This window comes from Hippoglossus hippoglossus, chromosome 7 (assembly GCF_009819705.1).
Source record: "Hippoglossus hippoglossus isolate fHipHip1 chromosome 7, fHipHip1.pri, whole genome shotgun sequence".
Lineage (NCBI taxonomy): Eukaryota > Metazoa > Chordata > Actinopteri > Pleuronectiformes > Pleuronectidae > Hippoglossus > Hippoglossus hippoglossus.
In genome coordinates, this window is record NC_047157.1 from 16452854 (window position 1) to 16474410 (window position 21557).

Consider the following 21557-nt stretch of genomic DNA (forward strand, 5'->3'; position numbering starts at 1 on the left):
CCAAAAGAGGCGGTGATGTGAAGAATGGCATGACTTTATTGTGTCCACAGCTCAATGTTAGACATATGGAAGTTGATGTGGTTATAAACATGCCAGACAACCACTATAACGTCCCCTATCAAGCCAAGTGCTCCTTCCCGCTGGAGGAAGACATTAAAAACCAGAGGACGTCCATTTATCTGCATACAGGAGCCATGCCTTCTCTTAGATCTCTAAATCTTTTTTTAGTGATTGTTGTCGCAGATGCTATGACTATATACAGTGTGTACAATAGTGATGTCATGTACAAAAAGAGGAAGAAACCTTTACAAATATTTGCATAATAAAAACAATGTGAAAAAAACAAGGAACATATCCAGTTATTAAAAAATCCCCTCCCCTGATAAGGTTTAATGTGGTAGGTCCAATGAAAGAAAAGTTTGGGAACACATCAGGGGCACATGCATCGACGGTTACATCTCCAGGATAATATCCAATCGCTGTCTCACGCTCTCAGGGCCACTCCTCAAAGACGTCCAAGTCTTTCACACTGTCAGTTTAAAAAGGTGTAACAATCGCACACAAGAGGCCCTGTGACGACACACAGACCCTCATCCACTGCAGTTTACTGACACACCAGCCAGGGACCCAAATCGCTAACCCACTCTTAAGGTGACGACATTAAAGTGACATCAGAGTAGGCCAGAGGAAGTGAGGACGCTCCCTCGGAGTCGAGGCCTCCGCGCGGAAGGTTAAAGCAGCTTTAGAAGCCGCTTCAGGCCAAACTGTGTTTCAGGCACAGATAGACTTTAGGCATCGTGTCTCTACTTCCCACTCCGCTGTTTGGAGAGTAGAGGGACATCAGGGGCAGAATATGGCAGTTTGAGGTACTTCAGGGTCAAGGGGGGGGGGGGCAGAGCTGAGAGGTTTAAGAGTATCTCTACAGTTTCCTCCTTTTACGCGTCTTTGTACACAGTCTTCCTTCATCGCATGAACAGTCAAGAAGTGAGCAATAAATACTCTGCACTGTGGAACTCTCTAACAAATATCGTGTGCAAATGAATGAAGGGAAGAGGGGAGAGAAAGCCACTTAGAAATGAGATCGAAGCATTCTTAACCCCAGCCCTTACTTGCACGGTAAATCTTAAAAACTATGAGAAAGAAACTGATTGATACAGTTTGAAAAAAACATTATACAATATATAAAGAGCAAATGCAGTGAGGAAGAAGGTGGCTTTTTTTGTACATGTCTTTATCACTCGTTGGCAGCTGTTGGGAGGACAAATGAGAAATGATGGGAACAGTGGCGGCAGGAGTTCATCCCTGTCTACCCTGTCGGCTGTTGTCGATAGTGGCATGTATGGTTTACGTACTGGGTGATAATCATGTTCACTGAAGATGAGTCAGTACAAAATCCTACAAAATCAAGATTTTCAAAGTCGTAGATCCTCAACTATCACAAGAGAAGTTTGTGTTTTAAAACAGATAGAGGAGTAGAGAGTAGAAGCAAGCATAGCCAGAAATGGGAGGCCAACCGATTTGGCAGACTAGAAAAAAAAACAAATTCTGTTTTTGTTTTTTTTCTGTGTGTTTACAATATCATCAGCACATTACTGGAGTAAACCACTGGCTATGACAATGGTGTTTTCTGCACAGACTCACCCATGCATGTCTCTCTTACAGTTTCTCAGGGCTGATATTTGATCCATGAATGACAATATGGCTGAACTCAAAAGAAAAAGAAACATTCAAGGCCATTTTTATAGTTGAGGAATTGAATGTGTGTGTGTGTGTGTGTTATTTTCTACCGAGCACCTTTGAGAAGATTAAACACCAGGATGGCACTGAGGCAGAAAGCAGTAGATACTGCCATCTAGAGGATTCTTTACTGAACTGCATGATTTGGCCAAACTGATAGTCCTCCATTTCATGCACAATCAATGACACAACTTCCTTGAATCCAATTTTCACATGTAGAAAATAAAGTGCATTTTTTAAATTTGTTTTGCTGTTGTCAAGTGACGACCCTGCATTTGAGGAAATCAGACCGTTTTTACTTCTGAGCTGAAATGTTCTTTCTGAAAACGAAGCACGTAAGAAGAAAATCAGTGAGCACCAAATAGTTGAAGTTAAGGTGGTGGAGTCAAACAAAACAATTGGTGGATAGGTCATGATCGGGAGGATTATACGTAATTATACTATTCCGGTTACCATGCACTTGCAGATCCAAAAGCAGCGAATCTGGGACAAACTGGGGGCAGAGAAGAGAATAATCAATAATCTTTTTTCCCTGACATGATCATCATCACAGCTTCCTATGAGAGCAGGTTAATTGTCTTTCCAATGTTGTGACAGCAGGGCCGAGCGAACCCTTCGTCCACAATCACTCTCTCCGTCGATCCTTTACATGGAGCTTTGTAACTGCTCACTGAGCAAACAGTAGAGTTCACGATTGAGTCTTTAAAGTCTCATCAGGACTGCACTCGCCGTGTCAGCCGTAAGAATAAAGAGTCCGTGGCTCCGCACAGCTTGACTGACATTCTCGTGTTGTCCTCAGAGTGTCGCCTGCAGAGTGGGATCCAGAATGCCTTCCCGCTCCGGAGACTCGATGTAGTTGGCCGACTCCTGCAGCTTCAGCAGCATCGCCATCTGCAGGACGCACAGAGGCAGTGAGTCAGACGTTAACAGACACGGTTAGATTTGAATGCATCTCACTGGTGTGCACTTGTTATGGAAAACTGAAGATTCATTTTGTTATCCATTAATCTGTCAAATGTTTTAATGATTACTAAGTTAAACATTTGGTTTACAAATATGTCAGAAAACTGCCCCCTGCTGGTTGAGATGCAAATCATCTTTGACTCGTGTTGTCTTGTCTTCTTTCTCGTAGGTGTGTTGTGTCTGGTAAAGGTATGCACTGTCCTGTGCCCATCTGCTTTGGGACTTTTGCTTGATATATTAAGGATCTTGCAGCTCTATATGAGCCTGGTCCCAGTTAATCTGCAAAAGTGCTGCTAAAGAAAATCTGATGCATTATTGTATTTTATATTATTGTTTTTTTCTGCTGCTAACATTCAGCTCACATGAATGATTAAGATATGAAAAATCTATGTGTTCATTTATGGTGAAAACAGACACTGTTGTGGACTTTCTGTGAGCTATTGAAATTCAGGGAGAACACACGTAGGCAACAAAAGTTAAATCTTTGTTAAGGTTATTAAACTGATGTTCTTTTGTTTACTTTATACCGTCTATGTATATACTGTAGTGGTTTCTGGTTGTCCGTTTGAACAGTGCTGCTGATTTTACATGTCTGTGCTGCAGTGGTTAGAAAACTGAATTTCACTTCCCTCTTCCTGTATCTCTACCACTAAACAGGAAAACCAAAAGCACGCACAATGAATTTTCTGTTGATGTATTATTATCTGCCCTTCACTAGTTGCACATCTCACGATAGACTCACCAGTGGGTCGGACTCCAGCGTGCTGGGCGGAGGCGTATCTTTGGGCGGCTTCTTCTCCTCACTGAGAGCACCTATGCTGGGGGGAGGTAGGTGAAAGAGTTTGGACTGGTCTTGCTGTGCGTCGGGCCACGGGAGGGTGCCTCTCACCCACTCCACCGGATCCTCCCATGCAGACTTCTGCCCATGGACCTGAGGGAACAGATAGAGATGTATGTAAAACATGTGAAGAGCGGAGGAGTTTGATTCTTGCTGTTGAAACTTTGGAGGATGTCTGGGCTCACCTTGATTCCATCTTTGGCTCCCTCTTGCAGATATGGAATGATGGAGTGATTCCACAGATCTATAAACCACTGCCTGAACTCAGCCACTGTCACTGGGCACGACAGGAAGAAGCAGGGACCTGGAGGAGGCAAAACTTCCCTTTAACTGCTATTCTGAGTCATACAGAACCCAACTATCCCCACTGTTTTCTACCTTAACTGCGCCCACTGTCTCTCACCTATGAGGAAGTCTGAAGTGCTGTGTTTCTCCAGAAACGTGTGGAGGTTGTACCAGAGCTGAGGGACCCAGTCGAGAACGCGGAGGAGAGCTTGGTGGCGTGTTGAGTCCCGCTCCTTCTCCTGGTAGGCCTCCACAGCTTTACGGTGCAGGTACCTCACCAGGAACCCATTCGCTGGTTCCACGTTGTTGGAGAACATCACCATCCTGTGACCACATGCAAGAAATGTTCATTGCTGTTTGCTTTGTTTTGTATTTAATGGTGTATCAAAGTCACTGTGAGCATGTTGCGGCTCAGTGCTCACCTGAAGCTGAGGTGCAGTCCGTGGTTGGACGACATCCTCACTGGCTGATTGGTTGTTCCGATGATGTACGGACTGTAACATCAACAGAGGAAATTATGTACTTTCATGAATCAAATGTTACGTTCACACTTTAGTGGATTATAATGACTGTTTGAATTGACTCACCATTTGTGATACTTGCAGGTGAGAGCTCCGTTAACTAGCTCAGTAATGGCCGCTGGATCACTTATGTCATCTATGATAACAACCAATGGCATCTCTCCTCCAGTCTCTGTGTCAATCTGATTGGCTAGGTTGGACAGATACAACTGCAACTCCTGTGAGGACAAACAAAGGTCAATATCTCTTCTGTGTGTATAGTTTAAACTAATGGCCTTTGAGAAATCTAAAGTCATGTTTTACCTTCTGTGTCTGGCGGTGCATGTTGAAGGTGACAGCGGCGCTGCGACCCAGGACACAGGTCTCCTGGTCGGCCTCAGATGAGTCCATCCGGCTGCGCTGCAGGAGGTGGTGGGCGAGACGCTGAGCTAGATACGTCTTCCCTGTCCCACTGGGCCCGGACAGAACCAGACGCCGGTGCTTCAGCAGCAAAGTGATGTAGTGGAGCATCATGGGTTTAGGAATCAGGGTCTCAAACACAAGTGAGTCAACGCATTTTTCTCTAAGACCTAGAGAGAGGCAGAAACAGGGAGAGAAGAGAAAAAAATTGGGGTTTAAGTGCGTAAAGCTGGATACAATGGATCATTAGAGCCATATCAGACAATCACACATTCAGACATGAACTCAACTCTGGAGATTCTCAGAAATTTCTCTGGAGGACGTGTATGTGTGAAAGCAAATGGCCGAGTGAGAGCTTCCAGAGTTTCTGTGAGTTGCTTTGTTGCTGTTGTGAATGCATCTGAGCAGATACACCCCCCCCCCCCCCCCCCCCGCTGCTTTGTTCATATGTGAAAGGAAAACTGCAGAGAAGGTCCCCAGGACAACAGCTACTTTTTTTCAAAGTTGACATAAAGTGAAACGAGTGGCTGCTTAAACGTGAGTAAATAAACCCAATGAAGATGTTTGGTCATCAAAACTACAAGGATCCTTTCTATTATCAGTTGAGGACATTCACTAACCTTTCAGGGTGACAATTATCCGAGCTGAACCACTGCTGAGACAACGATAAGGTGAGGCCTGAGGTTTGTCCCCCCCGATCACCCTCTGCACTCCCTGGGTCAGCTGGCACGTGTGCAGCGAATCACAGGACAGACCCAGACTGGCTGTCGGGTCCACTTGAGTTAGATAGTCCTGAACAAAAAGGGAAAAGAATTCATTGATTAATCTTGATCTATTTTAACACTAATATCCTCACAGTGACAATTATTGACTTACTTTGAAGATCTTGGCGATAAGAGAGTCGAGACAGGTCCAGTCCGTCTTCGCACTGACCAGCACTGAGCCCAAGTAATGCTCCTGTGGCTGTTTACTGACCTACAGAGACACAGAGAGGGAGAGAAACGGTAAACCATTTATTTTTTCTCTCACTATTTTGGTAATTTTTGAATTTTTATATTTCTGCTCTAACGTGTGATCTGAAAATTGCTTTTGATAGAGTCCTATTGTTTGCCTTCAATTCTGAACAAACAAACAACTTTGTGTAACTGTAATAAGTGTATTATTTGTATTATTATTACTATGTGGTGCGGATGCAAATAAAGATCTGGATCAGGTGGATTTAAATGTGGTTGAATTGGGGGTTATGCTTTGCTAGGTGACGTTCTTGTTGTGCTGCGTTTACCTCTGCTTGATCTCCAATGCCGACCAGAACTCGTGCACACACCTCATCCCTTGAGGAAGACACACTCAACATGTCAACTGAAGACGTGTCTGAAAGAGAAGAGGAAACAAGGGATGAATTCAATATAACTTATTACTATTATGTGTGTGTGTGAGCTCAATGTTTGACTCTTACCTGGATCTTTACAATCATTCAGACTGAGGCTGAAGGACTTGGTGAGGGGCATGCTCATTTGCTGCCTCAGTGAGGGTCCTAGGAGAGAGGCCAGGCCTGAAGGCTGGGAGGTGGAGGAGGTGGGACCAGAGCCTGGGACCTCACCTGTTTTCAAATGGTCGTTCTCCGCCTTCAGGTTCTCTACGGTCGACTAGAACATGAGCAGGGAAAAACCTTTAATTCAAATTATTGACACAAAAATGCAATATCTCTCCAACAAATATTTTCAGTATATACTTTAGTAGACATGCACATACAAGCAAAACAAACCTGCATGTTGTTCATGGCATCTCTGAGCTGCTCCAGCTGATGAGCAGAGTTTAAGGCCTCCAGTCGGATGTCCGTCAGTTCCCTCTCTTTCACCCAGAGTTCTGAGCGTAGACCTGACACCGCTGCTTCCTCGTTGTCCCCCTCCTCTGTTGTCTCCATGATGCTGGAGGGGACAGGGTGCACTCATTAGGGTCAGATGAAAGTTAGAACTGTCTCTGTCCCTGCTGAGCGAGGAGCTGGAGTATGGTGTTTATCAGTACTTACACAGAGGAGGTGGCAGAGACGGAGGTTTTGAGACCTGAAAACTGAAGCTCCCCTCCCTCTCCCCCCTCATGAAGCATCTTTGGGGAATTGGGAGCCGAGGAGTCGGGGGTGGCGATTTCCTCGATGTCTGAGTAGGTTTTGGAGCCTTTCTTGATGCTGAACGCCTTGTTGAAGGAGCTTCTCAGCTACATGGAGACAGAGGAGCAGTTGTACAGACTACTGAATAATATTCAATGGTTCAGTGTATTTATTCGTGCAACAAGAATGTTAGCATTCACACATGTTTTGCTCAAAGAGAACTGTCACATTTCATGGACTGTTGCAGTTGGCTCATACGATTAAATTGTAGCTACTGCCACTGTGTCGCTGTTGCCCGGCGGAGACGATCTACTAGACCGATTCCAAAAGATTTACCTTTTTTTTTTACAACCACCTATAATGGACAGATTTCAGCAAGAATACTAATAAGTGTATTTTCCCAAACTATCCCTTTAAAGCTCATTTTCTGCAAACAGGTCAAAGTTACAGTGCATGTTGTTGCAGATTAATTACCCCACTGCTGGGCGAGGAAGGGCTACATGGTCATATCTTACAGGATAAAGTACACAACAACATAAACTGGACGGGACATCATGTCTGCTGATGTCCAACTGTACTGAATTACAGCCACCCATTCAAATTCAATATTCACAGAACAGGCAGCCAATCAGTTGTCTAGGTGGTGAATCAACAGAGATGGAGGGACAGTTTAAAATGGCCCATCATGCTGTATAACAGAAATCTAAAGAGGCTTTACAATAACTACACTCACCTCAAACACATAAAACAGCCAAATAACACAACACAGAGGAGGGAAAGACGGGTCACACTTTATTTTCCATTATGAAGTCGAACAGACTGAATGTAGACAAACATCAGGCAGTGAAAACATCATCTCGCCAGCAGAGTGCATTCATTCTTACCCAGCTCTTTTTCTTCTTCTTCTTGGCGTCTTGGTCCTTATAGCTGCCAATACTCGACAAACTGGTCAGGCTGTTCAGACTTGAGATGCTCTCACATGAGTTCTGACGTCGAATTTGCACATCTGGAAAAAAATAAAATAAAGTCTACATCAAAACAAAGGCACAGATGTGCAGAGAAAGAGAGAGTAGTATCAGTTGGTGAATCTCCAAACCTTTCTCGTCGTCTGGATTGTTTAAAGCTACATGAATAACAGCCTGGGCCTCGTCATTCTTGGTCTTCAAGTCTTCGATGGTCTCCCGCAGCTCCACCAGCTCAGAGTCCTGCACAGACATCAAATGAGTAAATGTCAGAGAGTTCACTTCAGGTGGATCCGTTTGTATCTGTTGGAAAAAGAGGAGAGAGGCAGACTTTTTTTTTTTGTATTTACTGCTTTTGCAAATTTTGTTTTCTTGCATTCATTTGTGTTAATGCGCCCTTGTGATTTCCCCTGAGTATCCTGTGTCTGCTTAGCCTGTTGTAATACTTCTACTACTAATAATAATATTATGTTTTTGAATATTGAAAACAAGGAGTGGTTTTACATGATGTTTTACTCAAGTACTAAAAATCTGGGCCTGGTCTCTTAAATGATGTTTGCAGTTCACAAGGACAAAGAGTTCAGAACAGCAGAGCCTCACTGTGCTGCCCATTGTGTCCTAAAGCTGCTATAAATGGAGCCGCCCGGCCCATCTCCTCAAGGTTAAAGAGCCTGTGCTCCGGGCTGAGCTGCACAGGTCAGTGCGCTGGCACAAACAACAAAGACTTTTTTCTGGAGTGGTCTAGACGGGGCTTTCAGTGGGAGCAGCAAAGCATGAAGCTCGGAGAGGGACCCCTCGCACACTTTGTGCACACACTCACACCGAGCACCGCCTCAAGCACTGATGGGTTTATTTGCACCAAAACTGATACCAAAGGCCGGAGAATGCAGGAATGTTGTTTGCTGCGAGTGCACGTGCAAACTGAGTGTACTTTGAGCTTATCCATCACTAGTTGATCTGCTGTACCCTTCTCACATGAGTTTTGTATGTGGAACTGCAGTGGGCCCCTCGCGTATATATATATATTATATTTAGCTCCTCACTGCAGAGTGTGAACAAAGTCACTAACACCGCCGCCGCTCGGCTCATAACACTGGCACAGTGGTGGAATGCAGCTGGAATTCAGGTTTGTATTTGGAGTAAAGTGTGGACGTGGTGGATGACGTTACCTTCTGCTCGTGGCTCACTGACAGACTCTGGAGCCGAGTGGTCATCAATGTCAAACTTTGCTCAAAGGCGGCCACCAGATTTGCCTGTTTGGAAAGAGAAGAAACATGAGCCGAGGACTAAAAACACAGGCAGAAGTTTATTTTTTCTACGTAAAAACAGGAAATTAACAAGATATACATCTACTAGTACATTTAATTGTTAGTCATTTTTGAAAGAGCAGGGAGACTATGACTAACTAGAACTTCACATACGTTCAAACTGATTTTACATTTTTCTTATTCCTTGTATTTAAGCTCAATAATAAATAATAAAAGCTCAATAACACACAAAGGCTGAACAGGATGCTTTCTGTGGAAAATTCACCTCCCTCATTTCTCTCTCTCACAAAGGAAATTACTTTCCATTTTTTACTTCGCAGAACATAATTATACATTTACAAAATAAGTCATAAATCCAGTTATGCTGTGATGGTTGCATCAGTTTTGCTTATTCGTTAATGTCGCAGAATAAGGTCACAGAGAATGAAAAAAATCCAACAGGAAGGAACACTCACACACATGCATGCGAGCACACCCACGACGCACACACACACTTGATTGAGTGCACTGCATAATGCCTGTGCTGTATTCATGCACTTGCACCAATGAAAATGCTGACAGGATGTCATTCAGAAACAACCTTATAGAGTACAAATAGAGGGCGAGGCCGCTGGGTGTGTGTGTGTGTGTGTGTGTGTGTGCGCGCGTGCGTGGCAAAGCTAAGTGGCTTGGGGAAAGGTTCAGGAGGAGGTTAGCTTTCTTCAGGCCCTGCATGGATAAGAAATGTGCTGAGACGGCGCAGAAATGATTTATAACTGACAAACCACAGCTCGGATATTTAATCCCTCTCTGTGTCTCTACACTGTTTTCTATGAAGACTCAATAAAGACGTTTACACAAATGTATAAGATTGTGGAAGGTAAAGTATTAAGCTCCGAATCCACTGACTTGCATTAAAAGAAATAATGTTCTGTCATAGACTAACCTAAGCTGAAAGAGGTTTAATGTACTTGGTTGCAGTTCTTGGTTGTTTTTAATCAAAATAAACCCTTTTAAACCTGTTAAGAAACAAAATAAAAGAAACAAAAGAACCACAAAGCTAAATGCAGCCTGACACTGCTCCTCCTTTGCCTGCTATCTCATGTCTGACACCGATTGCGTCTCTATGAGTGTCAGTTACCTCAGCCTCGGGGCATGTGTCATTGAAGTAGTCTGCTCATCAAGATGAATGACAAGTATTGGGGTGTAAAATTAGAGGGAGGGGCTACTGCTAATACTTCAGTTACCTCAGGGTAAAAGGTCACATTTAAAAAAAAAAAAAATTATATTTTTATTGCAAGGGACATTTGAACAATGAACATTTGTCTTTAAGAGTTAAAATGCAGTTGGGAATAAAATGTGTTTTTAGGAATATTTCCATCAGACATTAAGCTAAATTTAAACCTGAACATTTTAGGAAACCTACGACGAAAAATACAATATTAAGGCAGTTCATGCATGTGGGGTGTGTCGTTCTATTTAATGATGTTAACAAATACATACGTTTGCCGTCAGCTGTGTGGTCAGGTTCGACACCTTCTCCTGTGATGATTCCAGCTCTCTCCTCAGCTTGCGGATTTGCTGTGAGGAAAAACAGAGAATGTTTAACAATAAAATAACAAAGTTTACTAAAGACTCAGGTAGATGGCGTTAATGAGATGAGGGACAGATTTGTTCCCCCACAGATGACAGGGATGAGGAATGAAAGGAAAGAAAATAAGGAGATAGAGGAGAAGGAGAGAGTGCAGGAGAAAAAACACTTACCTCTCCCTGAATCCTTTCCTCAGCCTTAGGAAGCAGGGGGAGAGTAAAAGTCAATAGATAAAATTAGATAAAACATAGGGAGAGAGGAGCGGAGAGGACGAGGGAGGAGGAGAGGAGAGGGAGGAGGAGAGCAGCGGAGAGGAAGAGGAGGACAGAAAGAAGAGAGTAAGAGGAGAGGTGTAATAAGTTGCAGAGCATACCAAGGGAGAAAGTCTTGTCTCTAGTGTGCACTGTGTGAAAGTTTGAAACAAGAAGATAGCATCACTTTACACACTAACAAACACACACAAACACACACACACACACACACAGAATTGTATCTACCTGATTATGCATGTTGCCCACACTCACAGAGGAGTAGCTCGAGGAGGCGTTGGATGCCAATGAGAGCACAGACCCATGAACTGGTAAAGAGAAAATTCAGAGCAACAACATGAACCAACGAGAAGATGAAGTAGTAAATGAGGGCACCAAACAGAATCACAGTAATTCAGCAGACTCACCTTCATCGGGCTCCTTGTCTCTGAAGGATCCAGAGCGAACCATGCCCATGCTGCGTGGACGCTCAGCCAGCGACAGCGTGCTGCCCAGTGGAGACGCTGCGTACAGCTCCAGAGAGGCATCGTGTGTTGGGATGCTGTTGGATCGAGTCATCCTCGGAGGTCCGCCCACGGGGCTGGGTATTACTGAGAAACCAGAGGGTCAAGGGGAAAAGAGTTCTGACTAGTTAATACTCGACCTCGTCCTTTCACACATCACACAGGTCTCTACAGAAAACGTTATGCTCCCTCAATAATCACATTAATGAGGAAGCATATAGATTCCAAGATGGGAAAACTATTCTGCTTGTTTCTTCTTGGCCTTTTTAATGTCGTATTGCTATATATTTCTCAGCGGTGACACCTGGGGAAGACTGCACCAAGTCACTCGAGCATAAGTATTACAGCTATGGTGTTGACATCACAGTTGGCGTGTGGAATGACCAACCCCTCAAGAACAACAGCAGCTCTACCGATGTTATACATAAAGTTAGAGAAATGCATTATTCTACTCAGTGTACTTTGGAGTGTGTGTATATGTGCATACTCACCCATACTGGTCTTAGAGGTGCGGGGCAGGGAGGTGGGCGAAGACATCAATGGAAGAGTGAGCGAGTCGGTCATACTGAGAATAGAATGAGAGTGTCTCCTCTCTCCTTTCTCCTTCCCTTCCTCCTCAACCTGGGAGCCACAGCTGAAACCACACAGTCCGAGGACAAGATCAGTGATGTTGTGGTAAATGTAATACAGAAACAGAAAATCCTCCCAACATATACAATTTATTTTTTCTTTTTGTGCATAAAAAAACCTGGAAAGGTTTTATACATACATTTGTTTTACACATTTAGACCTGAGCTACAGCTGCAACAATTAATTGATTGATTAGTTAAACCTAAACTTTTATGAAAATCAATTAAATCTTTCAAAGTCAATTTTCAAGCCTGAATGACAAACATTTGGTTATTCCGGCATTTCAAATGTGAGAATGAAAAGAGAATGAAATCTGATGATTTTTACTATTTTCTTATAATTGAAGTGAACCCTGATATCTCAATATGGTGATATTATTACACAGAATAAAGATAAACACTAATACCAATTTGACGCTCTGCCCCACCTACAGTAAGACCTTTACATGGTACTGCCAGCCAGCCAATATCTGAGTGGAAAGACTCACAAAATGTTGCCAGTACGATATAAATGAGATGCAGTATTTGGGGGATTAAGACCAGATTTTGGAATACAAGTAAAAGGACTGATGTGTACGGACCCTGCAGGCAGGATTAACACAGTCCGTCAATCAGAACAGATCTTATCAATGGGAGCTGTGAGAGTGTGCAGGTTAAGGTATGTGCCAAAATTGCAGTGACAATCACCGTAAGATTGTGTATGAAGCCTGTAGCTGCATGTGTGTGTGTGTGTGTGTTTGTGTGTGTGTGTGCGTGCGTGTCAACTTACCTGAAACCTTTCTTTGGCAGCGTGTTTCTGTCTCTCTGAGAGCTGCAGAGATTAAACAATGTTATTATTGAACCAGTGGTGCAGTGAGTTATTAAACTCTCAAGAACAGGCAGCGGGCACAAAGCAGCACAGTGAGACAGCTGTGTCAGCCAGTAATTATGTCTTCAGTGAGCAGGGCCCGTTCAACACTGATAATAGTCCTGCAGTAATAACAGCCTAGAGACCCCTCAGAATGCAAGTGTGTGTGTGTGTGTGTATGGAGTGTGCGTCCATGCCGTTGCCTTTATTTGTGGTTTGAGTTTGTTTTTTGTCTAAGCCAAATAATATGCGACAAATGGGCCACCAAGTAATTAATATTTTAGAGAATAATTAACATCTCACATTGTACATTCTGTCTTCAGTTTTTAGATTAAGTCACACACACACACACACATGCACACGCACGCACGCACACGCGCCTCAAAAATATTATTTATTCTAAATTAGTATTAGTAAATAGTATTCTATTATACTAAAAATATTCAATACTCTCTATATATGATTCATCTTGAAAATCTTACCAATTGTTAAAATTTTTGTGGGTTTTTCTTTGGAAGTGCAAATACTTTGAGTTCTTTGCACTTCATAATCACCACTGCCATCCTAAAATATATTTTTCGGTAAATTTTGGAATGAAACAAACCAAATCACCTTTCCACCTGCCCACTCAAAAAGACCCTGAGAACATTTGATTGTAGCATAGAAAAAAAGTGAATAAGGCCCCGTACACATCTGGTATTAAAAACAATTTTTTGTATTCCGATCACAAGTGGAAAGCTCAGATTTTTACCAATTTAACTAAAGTATCGATCATGATGTGGTGATCAGTGTTGATATTGTGGCTAAGGTCACAAATAAATCAATGAGAAGAGAAAAAACATGTTTGATTCATAGTGAACTAGTGGGACAGAGGACGTCAGCTGAATAGGAGGTCCTTCATATTTGACCACCTCCAATGTGGTCTGGCCTGAATGTGTTCACACCTGCACTTAGTGCTGTCCACTTGTGATCGGGTAACAAAAACCACATGTTAATACCAGGTGTTAATACTAAGATGTCAAAGCTTCTCTCTCGGACCTCTCCTGCCTTCCCTGAACAATGTAAGACATTGGTGTAGTTCTTCAGATAACCAGTAGGTGGAGCTACATGACAGAATGGAAGAACCCTGGATGACAGACACTATGCATGTATGATTAAAGATAATCTTTCAGCAGAATTGAACTCACTTGTCTGTGAGAGTCAGCGAGACTTTACTTCCAGAGCTCCAGCTGGGAGGAGGGCCTCTGTCTTCCTGTCGCTCTTTGTCTCTGGATTCTAAGGTGGTGTAGCCTCGCACCAAACTCTCCCTCTCCCTATTCTTCCCTCTTCCCTGGGGCTCTGGAGCCAGACTCATCTGCAGCGGCAACGACTCCATGCTCCGATGTAGCCCAGACAGACGGGGGTAGAGCAGGGGAGAAGTGCTCCCCCTGCCCCCTTCCATCCCGAGAGAAGAGACCTGCCTCGGGCCCAGCCCCATCCCGGAGCTCGAGAAGCAGGCCGAGGAGTTCACATTGAGTAACGGGGCAGGGCTGGGAGTGAGGCAGGGGCTGCCTGCTGAGCTCACCAGGTCCTGGAGCTTAGAGTAGGGGGGGATCTTCGGGGGCAGTGAGTCTTGAACGCCCACATCCAGGCTGTTGGAGTTGAGCTTGTCGAGATGGGCCATGGATGGAGGCTTAGCGAGGCTGCGTACTCCAGATAATCTATAAAATATCAGACAACATTGAACCAAATGCATATTCTTATTATTTTGAAAGTGTGTGCGGTCGTTGAGAAATGATTGCTCGTACATATTTATATTGAAGTGTATAACCTTGGTACCTGTGTGTGTTGGGTGAGGGCAGATCTACGCCCTTACCACTGCTGGGGGGTCTCAGGCCCTGAAGCTTCACTCCGTTCTCTGAGGGGGTCTGCGCCGGGCTCCCCTTCAGAGACCCACCTCCACACTCAGAGTCAGAGACCACAGCTTTAGCTTTGGCTCGCTCTTTCTCCTTCTCTCGGTCTGTTTGATTGACAGGACTAGGACTTGGAATCCCACGGCTCCCTCCTTTACTCAACCCTGCTCCAGAACCAGGCTCTTTGAGCCTCGAGCCCTGAGGTGCTGTAGAGGAGGGTTTGATTAGTCCACAGCCTGTGTCCATGGTGGTGCTTACTGGGCGCGCGGAGCTCGGCCGGGTTAGAGTCAGTGTGCTTGTCTTGGCAGGACGAGGCAGAGAGCGGTACTGGAGAGACGTCCTGGCATTTGGGGACAGAAAACTACTGTGATCGCTGCTTGAAACATCTAGACTTGTCTTCCGTCCTCCTCCACCACCACCACCAGCCCCGGGTTTGACAGGAATACCAGATGTTTTGGGAACCTTCCCCACAGTTGCAGAGCCGCTGGGTATGGAACTGCCACCTGTACTCATCATAGCAGACGCACCGACATGGTTTGTCCCGTTAGGGGCGACTGTGGTTTGCTTCTTGAAGCCAAAGTTTCCACCTGTTGAGGGCCTGACCAGGCCAGATGGAGGTTTACGCTGTTCACCACCACCGGTGCCATTCCTGTGATCTTTACCAGCATCAGAGGAGGAGCGCTGAAGACCTGAAGTCTTCACTGCCAACCTGGACTTATCCATGGGCTTCCCATCTGATCGGACTGTACCTGAAGAGGTAGAGGAGAAAAAACAATGACTGATGAGCAGCATGAACAAACTAATGCCTGAACAGTCAGTTTCATGTGGCGAGAGAGACTAACCAAGCCATATTAGGACATGATAACTAATCTGAACACCTACAAGGTCAGACTGTCAGCTGATAAAGCAAATCCCTGTCCGAGCAGACAGACAGTGTGTAGCGCACGCACACGCACACACACACACACACACACTTATCATGCAGTTACTCCTCTTTTCCATCCCAATGAACTAAAATAGTTTCTTCCCTCTGGTTTTCCACTAAGTGCACGTCTGCGTGTCACAGCTGGGGAGTGCTGGGATTAACATGTGCAATATGGCTGTGGAAAAACTGGTGCTCACGTTCACGAAGCGTGTCTGTGGGCACAAAACGGCATGAAACACAGTGTGGTTACATTTCTCCTCTTTTGAAGACTCTTTGGAGACAGAGGGTGGAGTGAGAGATGACTCGGTGGAACGGCAGTGATTTGTTTTCCCAAGTGGCAAATTAATTGAATTTGTTTGGAAGTCCTTATGAGAGAAAGCAGCAGTCTATTAGACACATGTGCACTGTATGCACCCCCCACACAAGTGCGAGTCCACGCTACCCACGCTCTTAATTTGTATGTAATGGGAGGTTTATATACAAGGCATTAACGGAGTCAAAGAGCTGCTGTTGAATGAGACCCACCGGCGGGCCGCCTGGGGACATCTGGAGTCACTTAAGGGTATTTATAAACCCGCAAAAGACACAGACACAAGACACGTATATACCACACACTCAGTTACCAGTGATCAGATCGTACAGGAATGTGACACCGACAATACATTACGCTCGCAGTTCTTTCGTAAATGTGAAAATTGAGTTAACGTGTCAAGTCATAAACTCAATCCATCGTAAAACCGCAACACTGCTCGGTCCAAGAACTTTAGGCTGACACACAAACACTGTTTGTCAGTGACACATCCTGATTCCAGGCCTTTGTATTAATTGTGACATAAATGTAGCCGGATTTACAGACACCGGCTGTGGAGACACACACAGGCGCGTGTAGAAGAGACCGTGAATCACGACGCCGCTCGACACGAGAGGCCTGCGTGTCTGACAGGGGGAGAAATCCTTCGTATTAAAAGTCTATCGCTGCCATCACTTTGAGGAAAATGGCTCATTTCACATCAAGTCTTCTTCTATATAGGGCTACTGTGGGCGAGAGCAGCGGAAGGAGGAAAGTTTGGAGTGAAGATGCATCTCGATGCCACATTTCTGACATCGTCTCCAATCGACCATCAACATGAGAGTTTATAGTTGTGTTAGTTGAGATATCGACGGTATCAGTGTTGATTTGCGTGTACATGGGAAGTTTGGTGTGTGACACAAATGAGCTTCACAGCCATTTGCTAGGCACTGACAGATTGAAAACATGTCCCAGTTCCAAAACTACTGATTCTAGCAGTGCGATCCCACTACAGTGACAAAAATCAGTTGACTAATTAGATTGATGTTTGACTATACTGTTAATACTGTCCCATAATGCATCGCAGTAAAATAGAGGTGAGGCTCTATTTCTGGGATTGAGTATGGTGGTCTAAAAGCTCAGAATACATGTAGAAAAAACTAAAAATTAAGTATCCATTCTTTTTTGAAGTCAAGTCTCAGTAATATCAATTTCATAGTCAAACTTAGAGCTTTTCAAACTGAGCAACACAGAAAAATCCCTGTTGTCCTCTCAATGATTGAGAAATAAGAGAGGTGGTCTCCCTCTTACAAGACCGACTGACATGCAAAGGATGTAAGTATTTATAGCAGTAGCGATTTTAAGCTTATTAAGTGCATAACATTCAACATTAAGTCAATTTATTATCTTATAAGATTGAGGCAAATTGAGGTGCAGCTATTATTGTATACTGAATTAGTACAAAACAATAAAATCAGTTAGTCCGTAAAAGGAAAATTGACTTGATTGACCAATTTCTATAACAGATAATTCCTTTATCAAGGAAGTGGCGTGCAAGTAATCGACCTGGTCAACTTGTCCCTATGGATCTTATGATGGGTGTGTTCCCCTATTTTTCAAATTATAGCTTCAGTGATTAACAGAGTAACTGTAAAAACAATCAATCATCATTATACACTAAAAGCAAACTGTGGTTGGTATATAGAACATTGTACGTACTATAGAATGTGTATTCTAGACACAGTGTTATTGAACTGCGACAAAGTGCTCGTCTGTCGTTGACCTCTCCAACTGTCAAAGAATGTCAACCACTCATTTAAATTCATGAGCTCCTCCTCATTGATGAGCTACGAGATCCAATCTCCACTCTGCTTTCCCTTGACTTCATCATCTGATTAATTAACCTCTGAAACTCTCATACAGTTCATACGGTTGACATCAGTAACAACCGCAGCGTGGCGCACACATCAAAGGCCACTTCACTTGTTTGGTGTATCTGTCACTTCAGCAGCTGGCAATGCAAACATGGTCCAAAGGAAAGAGGAGTGTTTACACAGACACTGCCCAACTAGACTGGCACACAACAGCACAACTAATATCCTGTTGTTTTGGTTGTCTATAAGTGTGTGTGTGTGTGTGTGTGTGTGTGTGTGTGTGTGTGTGTGTGTGTGTGTGTGTGTGTGTGTGTGTGTGTGTGTGTGTGCTCTTACGTAAACAGCACACAGATGGTGAGCTTTAAACCCAGCCGCGCACAATCCGCGCTATTGTGCTCTTTGTGTGTGTGTGTGAAGTGTGATGGGTGACACTGTTTAAGGTTGGCACAATCTCCGACCTGTCTGCACAGTGGACACACACACACACATGCATACAAACTATTAGCAACACAAACACTCACTGTCTCTGGGCCAGTTGCTTTGGGTACAAGGCCTTTATCTTAGTGCTATAAATTGTCTCTGTCAGACACAAAAATAAAGCTTGGATAGAAAAAAAAACACTTGGTCAGTGCTGTGTGTGTGTGTGGCTGGCAGGAAGGGAGTGGGTGGTGATGGGCGTTTGATACATGGCACCACTTTCTAAAGACCCAGAGGGTGGGCTGCAGCTGTGGATGAATGTGTGGGACAAAGACAGAGAGTGTGTCTGTGACTGTGTGTGTGGGTGTGGAACTGCCAGAAAGACGGGGATATTAAAAGGCAGCCAGAGAAATGTGCGAGTCAGCTCAGGTTATGAAACCATTTCAAATAAAGCTATAGATTTTTACACTTCACCATGTGTGTGTGTATTACGCTACTTTCAGACATGGACTGAAGTTAGACAATTCATGAAATTTCCCGAGGGGGATGTGTGTGAGAACACAAATGTCCAAGTCAGTTGCTCCAGGTAATTTTTTTCCCCCTGCGAACCCTGAGTGTTCCGGACATTTTCCTTTTGGTGTGAACGTGTCTGACCCAAACAATCTCCAGCTGCCTTCTTCATATGTAAAACGCAAACTGTTTAAATCTGAAAAGGACTTCAGTGTGCGTTTCTCCACCTACCTGCCACTTTCAGCCCACTCTGAGAGGTGTGGGTTATCGGGGATGTGACTCCCACGGGTGGGTTTCTTCCTTTCCTCAACACGTTTCCTTGACCCAGGGTTTGAGGCTTCTTCAGTTCACCTTTACCTCCTTCCAGCCCCTCCCCGTGCTGCGGCCTCGTCTTTTTCCATTTATTGGCCGATTCGGACTTGAGACTTCCTGTGTTGTAGACGCTGCTGCCCTGGCTCTTGCAGCCGGGTTTGGCATCATCGGTGTCCCACGACAGGCCGCTCTCCACCAGAGATCGCTTCTCCGCATCTGTACGCATCTACGGAGGGACAGAAAGACACGTGCTGTGAGACAGTATTTTGGCAGGATGTGTAAGAACTGAGTGTGTGAGATTAAACTTAAAGACTGTGGAGATAATATATATTTGTGCGTCTCTGGTTGTCTAGTTTACAGTTATGAATTTCCCTGCCTGTCTAATTTTAAGGCGACAGTATTTGTAATAGAATCATGTAAACCTCGAAAACCCTCCTAAATACTCCAAGTTTGTGTCACTTAAAATCTAGTTTCACTGTGTGATTCAGTACATAATTGCCTTAGAAAACTGGGATGAATGATGCCGTGCAACAACTTACTGAATCTTTTATGAAAAAAAGACACTGTATCCCTTATATTCTGTACTTAAGTGTTCACCACAGGTCACAGTTATTAGGTTAGATATTAGGTTTGAGGCTCAGACTCCCTCTGAGCAGGAAAAACATGTCTGACCCAGTCAACCTAAAAATCCACTCACTGATGTCTCATCTTCCCCGTCTAAATCCTATTGTGTGCTCTGGTTGAACACTTCAAACGAGAAGTGGACAGACACAGCAGGGGGAGGAACTGCCCACAAATACACACATATGTACTGTGCAAACACACCACACACATTTAAGATGAGACACAAAGACTCACACACACTTGACTTACATACAGACAGCTCAGCCTTGAAACAATCCAATAAGAAAGAATGTCGATCGTGAAACTAAAGGAAATTTGAAACCCATGACTGAAGGTCTTCTGTGTGTTTATGAGTTGAATACATGCGAATACAGTGTGTACGTGTTTATGGATGACTGTAAGAGGACGCATACGACAAAAGTGGATTAAAAACACCCACTGTGGGGGACTGACAGTTACACAATGCATCAGGAGGTGTGTGTGTGTGTGTGTGTGTGTGCCAGTGCAGGACATTGCACCCAACATACAGTTCCCATGAAAGCTCATATGCTGAATTCCTTTTTTATTAAAACCAATAGACCCCATGGGCAGGTTCACATCACACGAGGAGGTGGAGGTATGTGTGAGTGTGTGTGTCCTGTCTGACCAGACCCTGTTGATAAAACATTGTCATTTCCTCACACACATTCCCTGATTATTAAAACATGGGAGGGGTGAGATACACATCTGGTCAGAAAGTCACGACAAAACATGGATAACAACGCAAACAGATGGACAATGAGACAGATAGTCAGATGCAAACACACATGCACTAAAGTACTAAGTGTATTAACTTGAGCAATTTGTCCATCTCCTTGTGGAAATGAGGAGATTCAGGTTTTTGTACCACCCACATGGACCACCACCACTTTCTGGCTGTAATTCCAACTTCCTCTCTCTCCAACATGTCTTCTTTGTGCGTCCTTTCTTCATTACCCTTCTCCCCCTCAACCTCATATCTCTGTTGAGCTTATTACATAATACGTGGGAGGGGAGAGGAGAGGATGTTAAGCAAGTGGGAAATTAAAATCAACAGGAGACACAAAGACAAAGAGGAACCGACAAAGAGAAAAGATTAGCTACCATCGGTGATAGAACGAGGAGCCATGTGTATTTGACGATAGCGGGTGCATTATGAGGTGATGGTGGGTTGCCATGGTAATGATGCCATGGGGGGTAATGGTTGCTATGACTCCTGCTTCTAGGCGTGGAGGGAGGAGCCCCGGTTCTTCCAGCTCGCTGGCCTGGATGCCGGACTGCAGATGGCCCTGTGTGTGTGAGTGTGTGTGGTTGTGTAAGTGTGTGTGTGCAGATGGCCACACTCTCGACCTGTCCTTCAATATATATGGAAGAAGACAAAGGCCCGGGCTCTCAGCATCCCTGTGCTTTGGTTGCCATGGTTACAGTGATTTCCTCTCTCCCTTCAAACTCCCTCTGTCTCTGAAATTCAACTGAATCAGTCATATAAACCACATGGTGGAGGTGTGACCTAAATCAGACACTTTCACACATACATAAACACAGACACACAAACAAATACACACTCTGTCTGGACTCCATAGAGCGTCAGATGGATCTTAAAGAAACTCGAGCAGAGCTGTAGACAGGATTTTAGAAACACTGAGGTCACGAGTCCCAAATCCTACCACTCCCACAGCAGATTTTTTAAGACCACAGTGTCGCAGTGCACTTCAGTGAACAAACACATTCACTCAGGACAGTTATTTCTAAAGCCCAATTTATCCTTCTGCGCCGAAGCTACGTCGTAGGTACGCAT

At 44.2% G+C, this 21557-nt stretch overlaps 1 protein-coding gene across 17 annotated transcripts in view; it reads right to left on the reverse strand.

The window, feature by feature from the left end:
• Positions 1 to 18: 18 nt before the first annotated feature.
• Positions 19 to 21557, reverse strand: part of LOC117763996 (neuron navigator 1-like) — an 86618-nt gene continuing 65079 nt past the window's right edge. For 6 of the 17 annotated variants that reach the window (XM_034589377.1, XM_034589363.1, XM_034589364.1 and 3 more), the window contains 26 exons: positions 19037 to 19343; positions 14717 to 15539; positions 14086 to 14598; positions 12821 to 12862; positions 11914 to 12056; positions 11327 to 11509; positions 11148 to 11227; positions 11024 to 11053; positions 10824 to 10847; positions 10563 to 10640; positions 8982 to 9065; positions 7947 to 8115; positions 7735 to 7856; positions 6773 to 6957; positions 6509 to 6671; positions 6200 to 6389; positions 6026 to 6114; positions 5620 to 5718; positions 5364 to 5535; positions 4648 to 4913; positions 4411 to 4562; positions 4246 to 4317; positions 3942 to 4147; positions 3724 to 3842; positions 3443 to 3631; positions 19 to 2628 (listed from right to left, as the gene is read on the reverse strand). In XM_034589377.1, coding sequence (XP_034445268.1) covers positions 2533 to 2628; positions 3443 to 3631; positions 3724 to 3842; positions 3942 to 4147; positions 4246 to 4317; positions 4411 to 4562; positions 4648 to 4913; positions 5364 to 5535; positions 5620 to 5718; positions 6026 to 6114; positions 6200 to 6389; positions 6509 to 6671; positions 6773 to 6957; positions 7735 to 7856; positions 7947 to 8115; positions 8982 to 9065; positions 10563 to 10640; positions 10824 to 10847; positions 11024 to 11053; positions 11148 to 11227; positions 11327 to 11509; positions 11914 to 12056; positions 12821 to 12862; positions 14086 to 14598; positions 14717 to 15539; positions 19037 to 19343 — 4596 coding nt within the window. In that variant the 3' untranslated portion in view covers positions 19 to 2532. The remainder of the gene's footprint in view (positions 2629 to 3442; positions 3632 to 3723; positions 3843 to 3941; positions 4148 to 4245; positions 4318 to 4410; positions 4563 to 4647; positions 4914 to 5363; positions 5536 to 5619; positions 5719 to 6025; positions 6115 to 6199; positions 6390 to 6508; positions 6672 to 6772; positions 6958 to 7734; positions 7857 to 7946; positions 8116 to 8981; positions 9066 to 10562; positions 10641 to 10823; positions 10848 to 11023; positions 11054 to 11147; positions 11228 to 11326; positions 11510 to 11913; positions 12057 to 12820; positions 12863 to 14085; positions 14599 to 14716; positions 15540 to 19036; positions 19344 to 21557) is intronic. The other 11 variants (XM_034589366.1, XM_034589372.1, XM_034589375.1 and 8 more) reach the window with 11 other exon arrangements.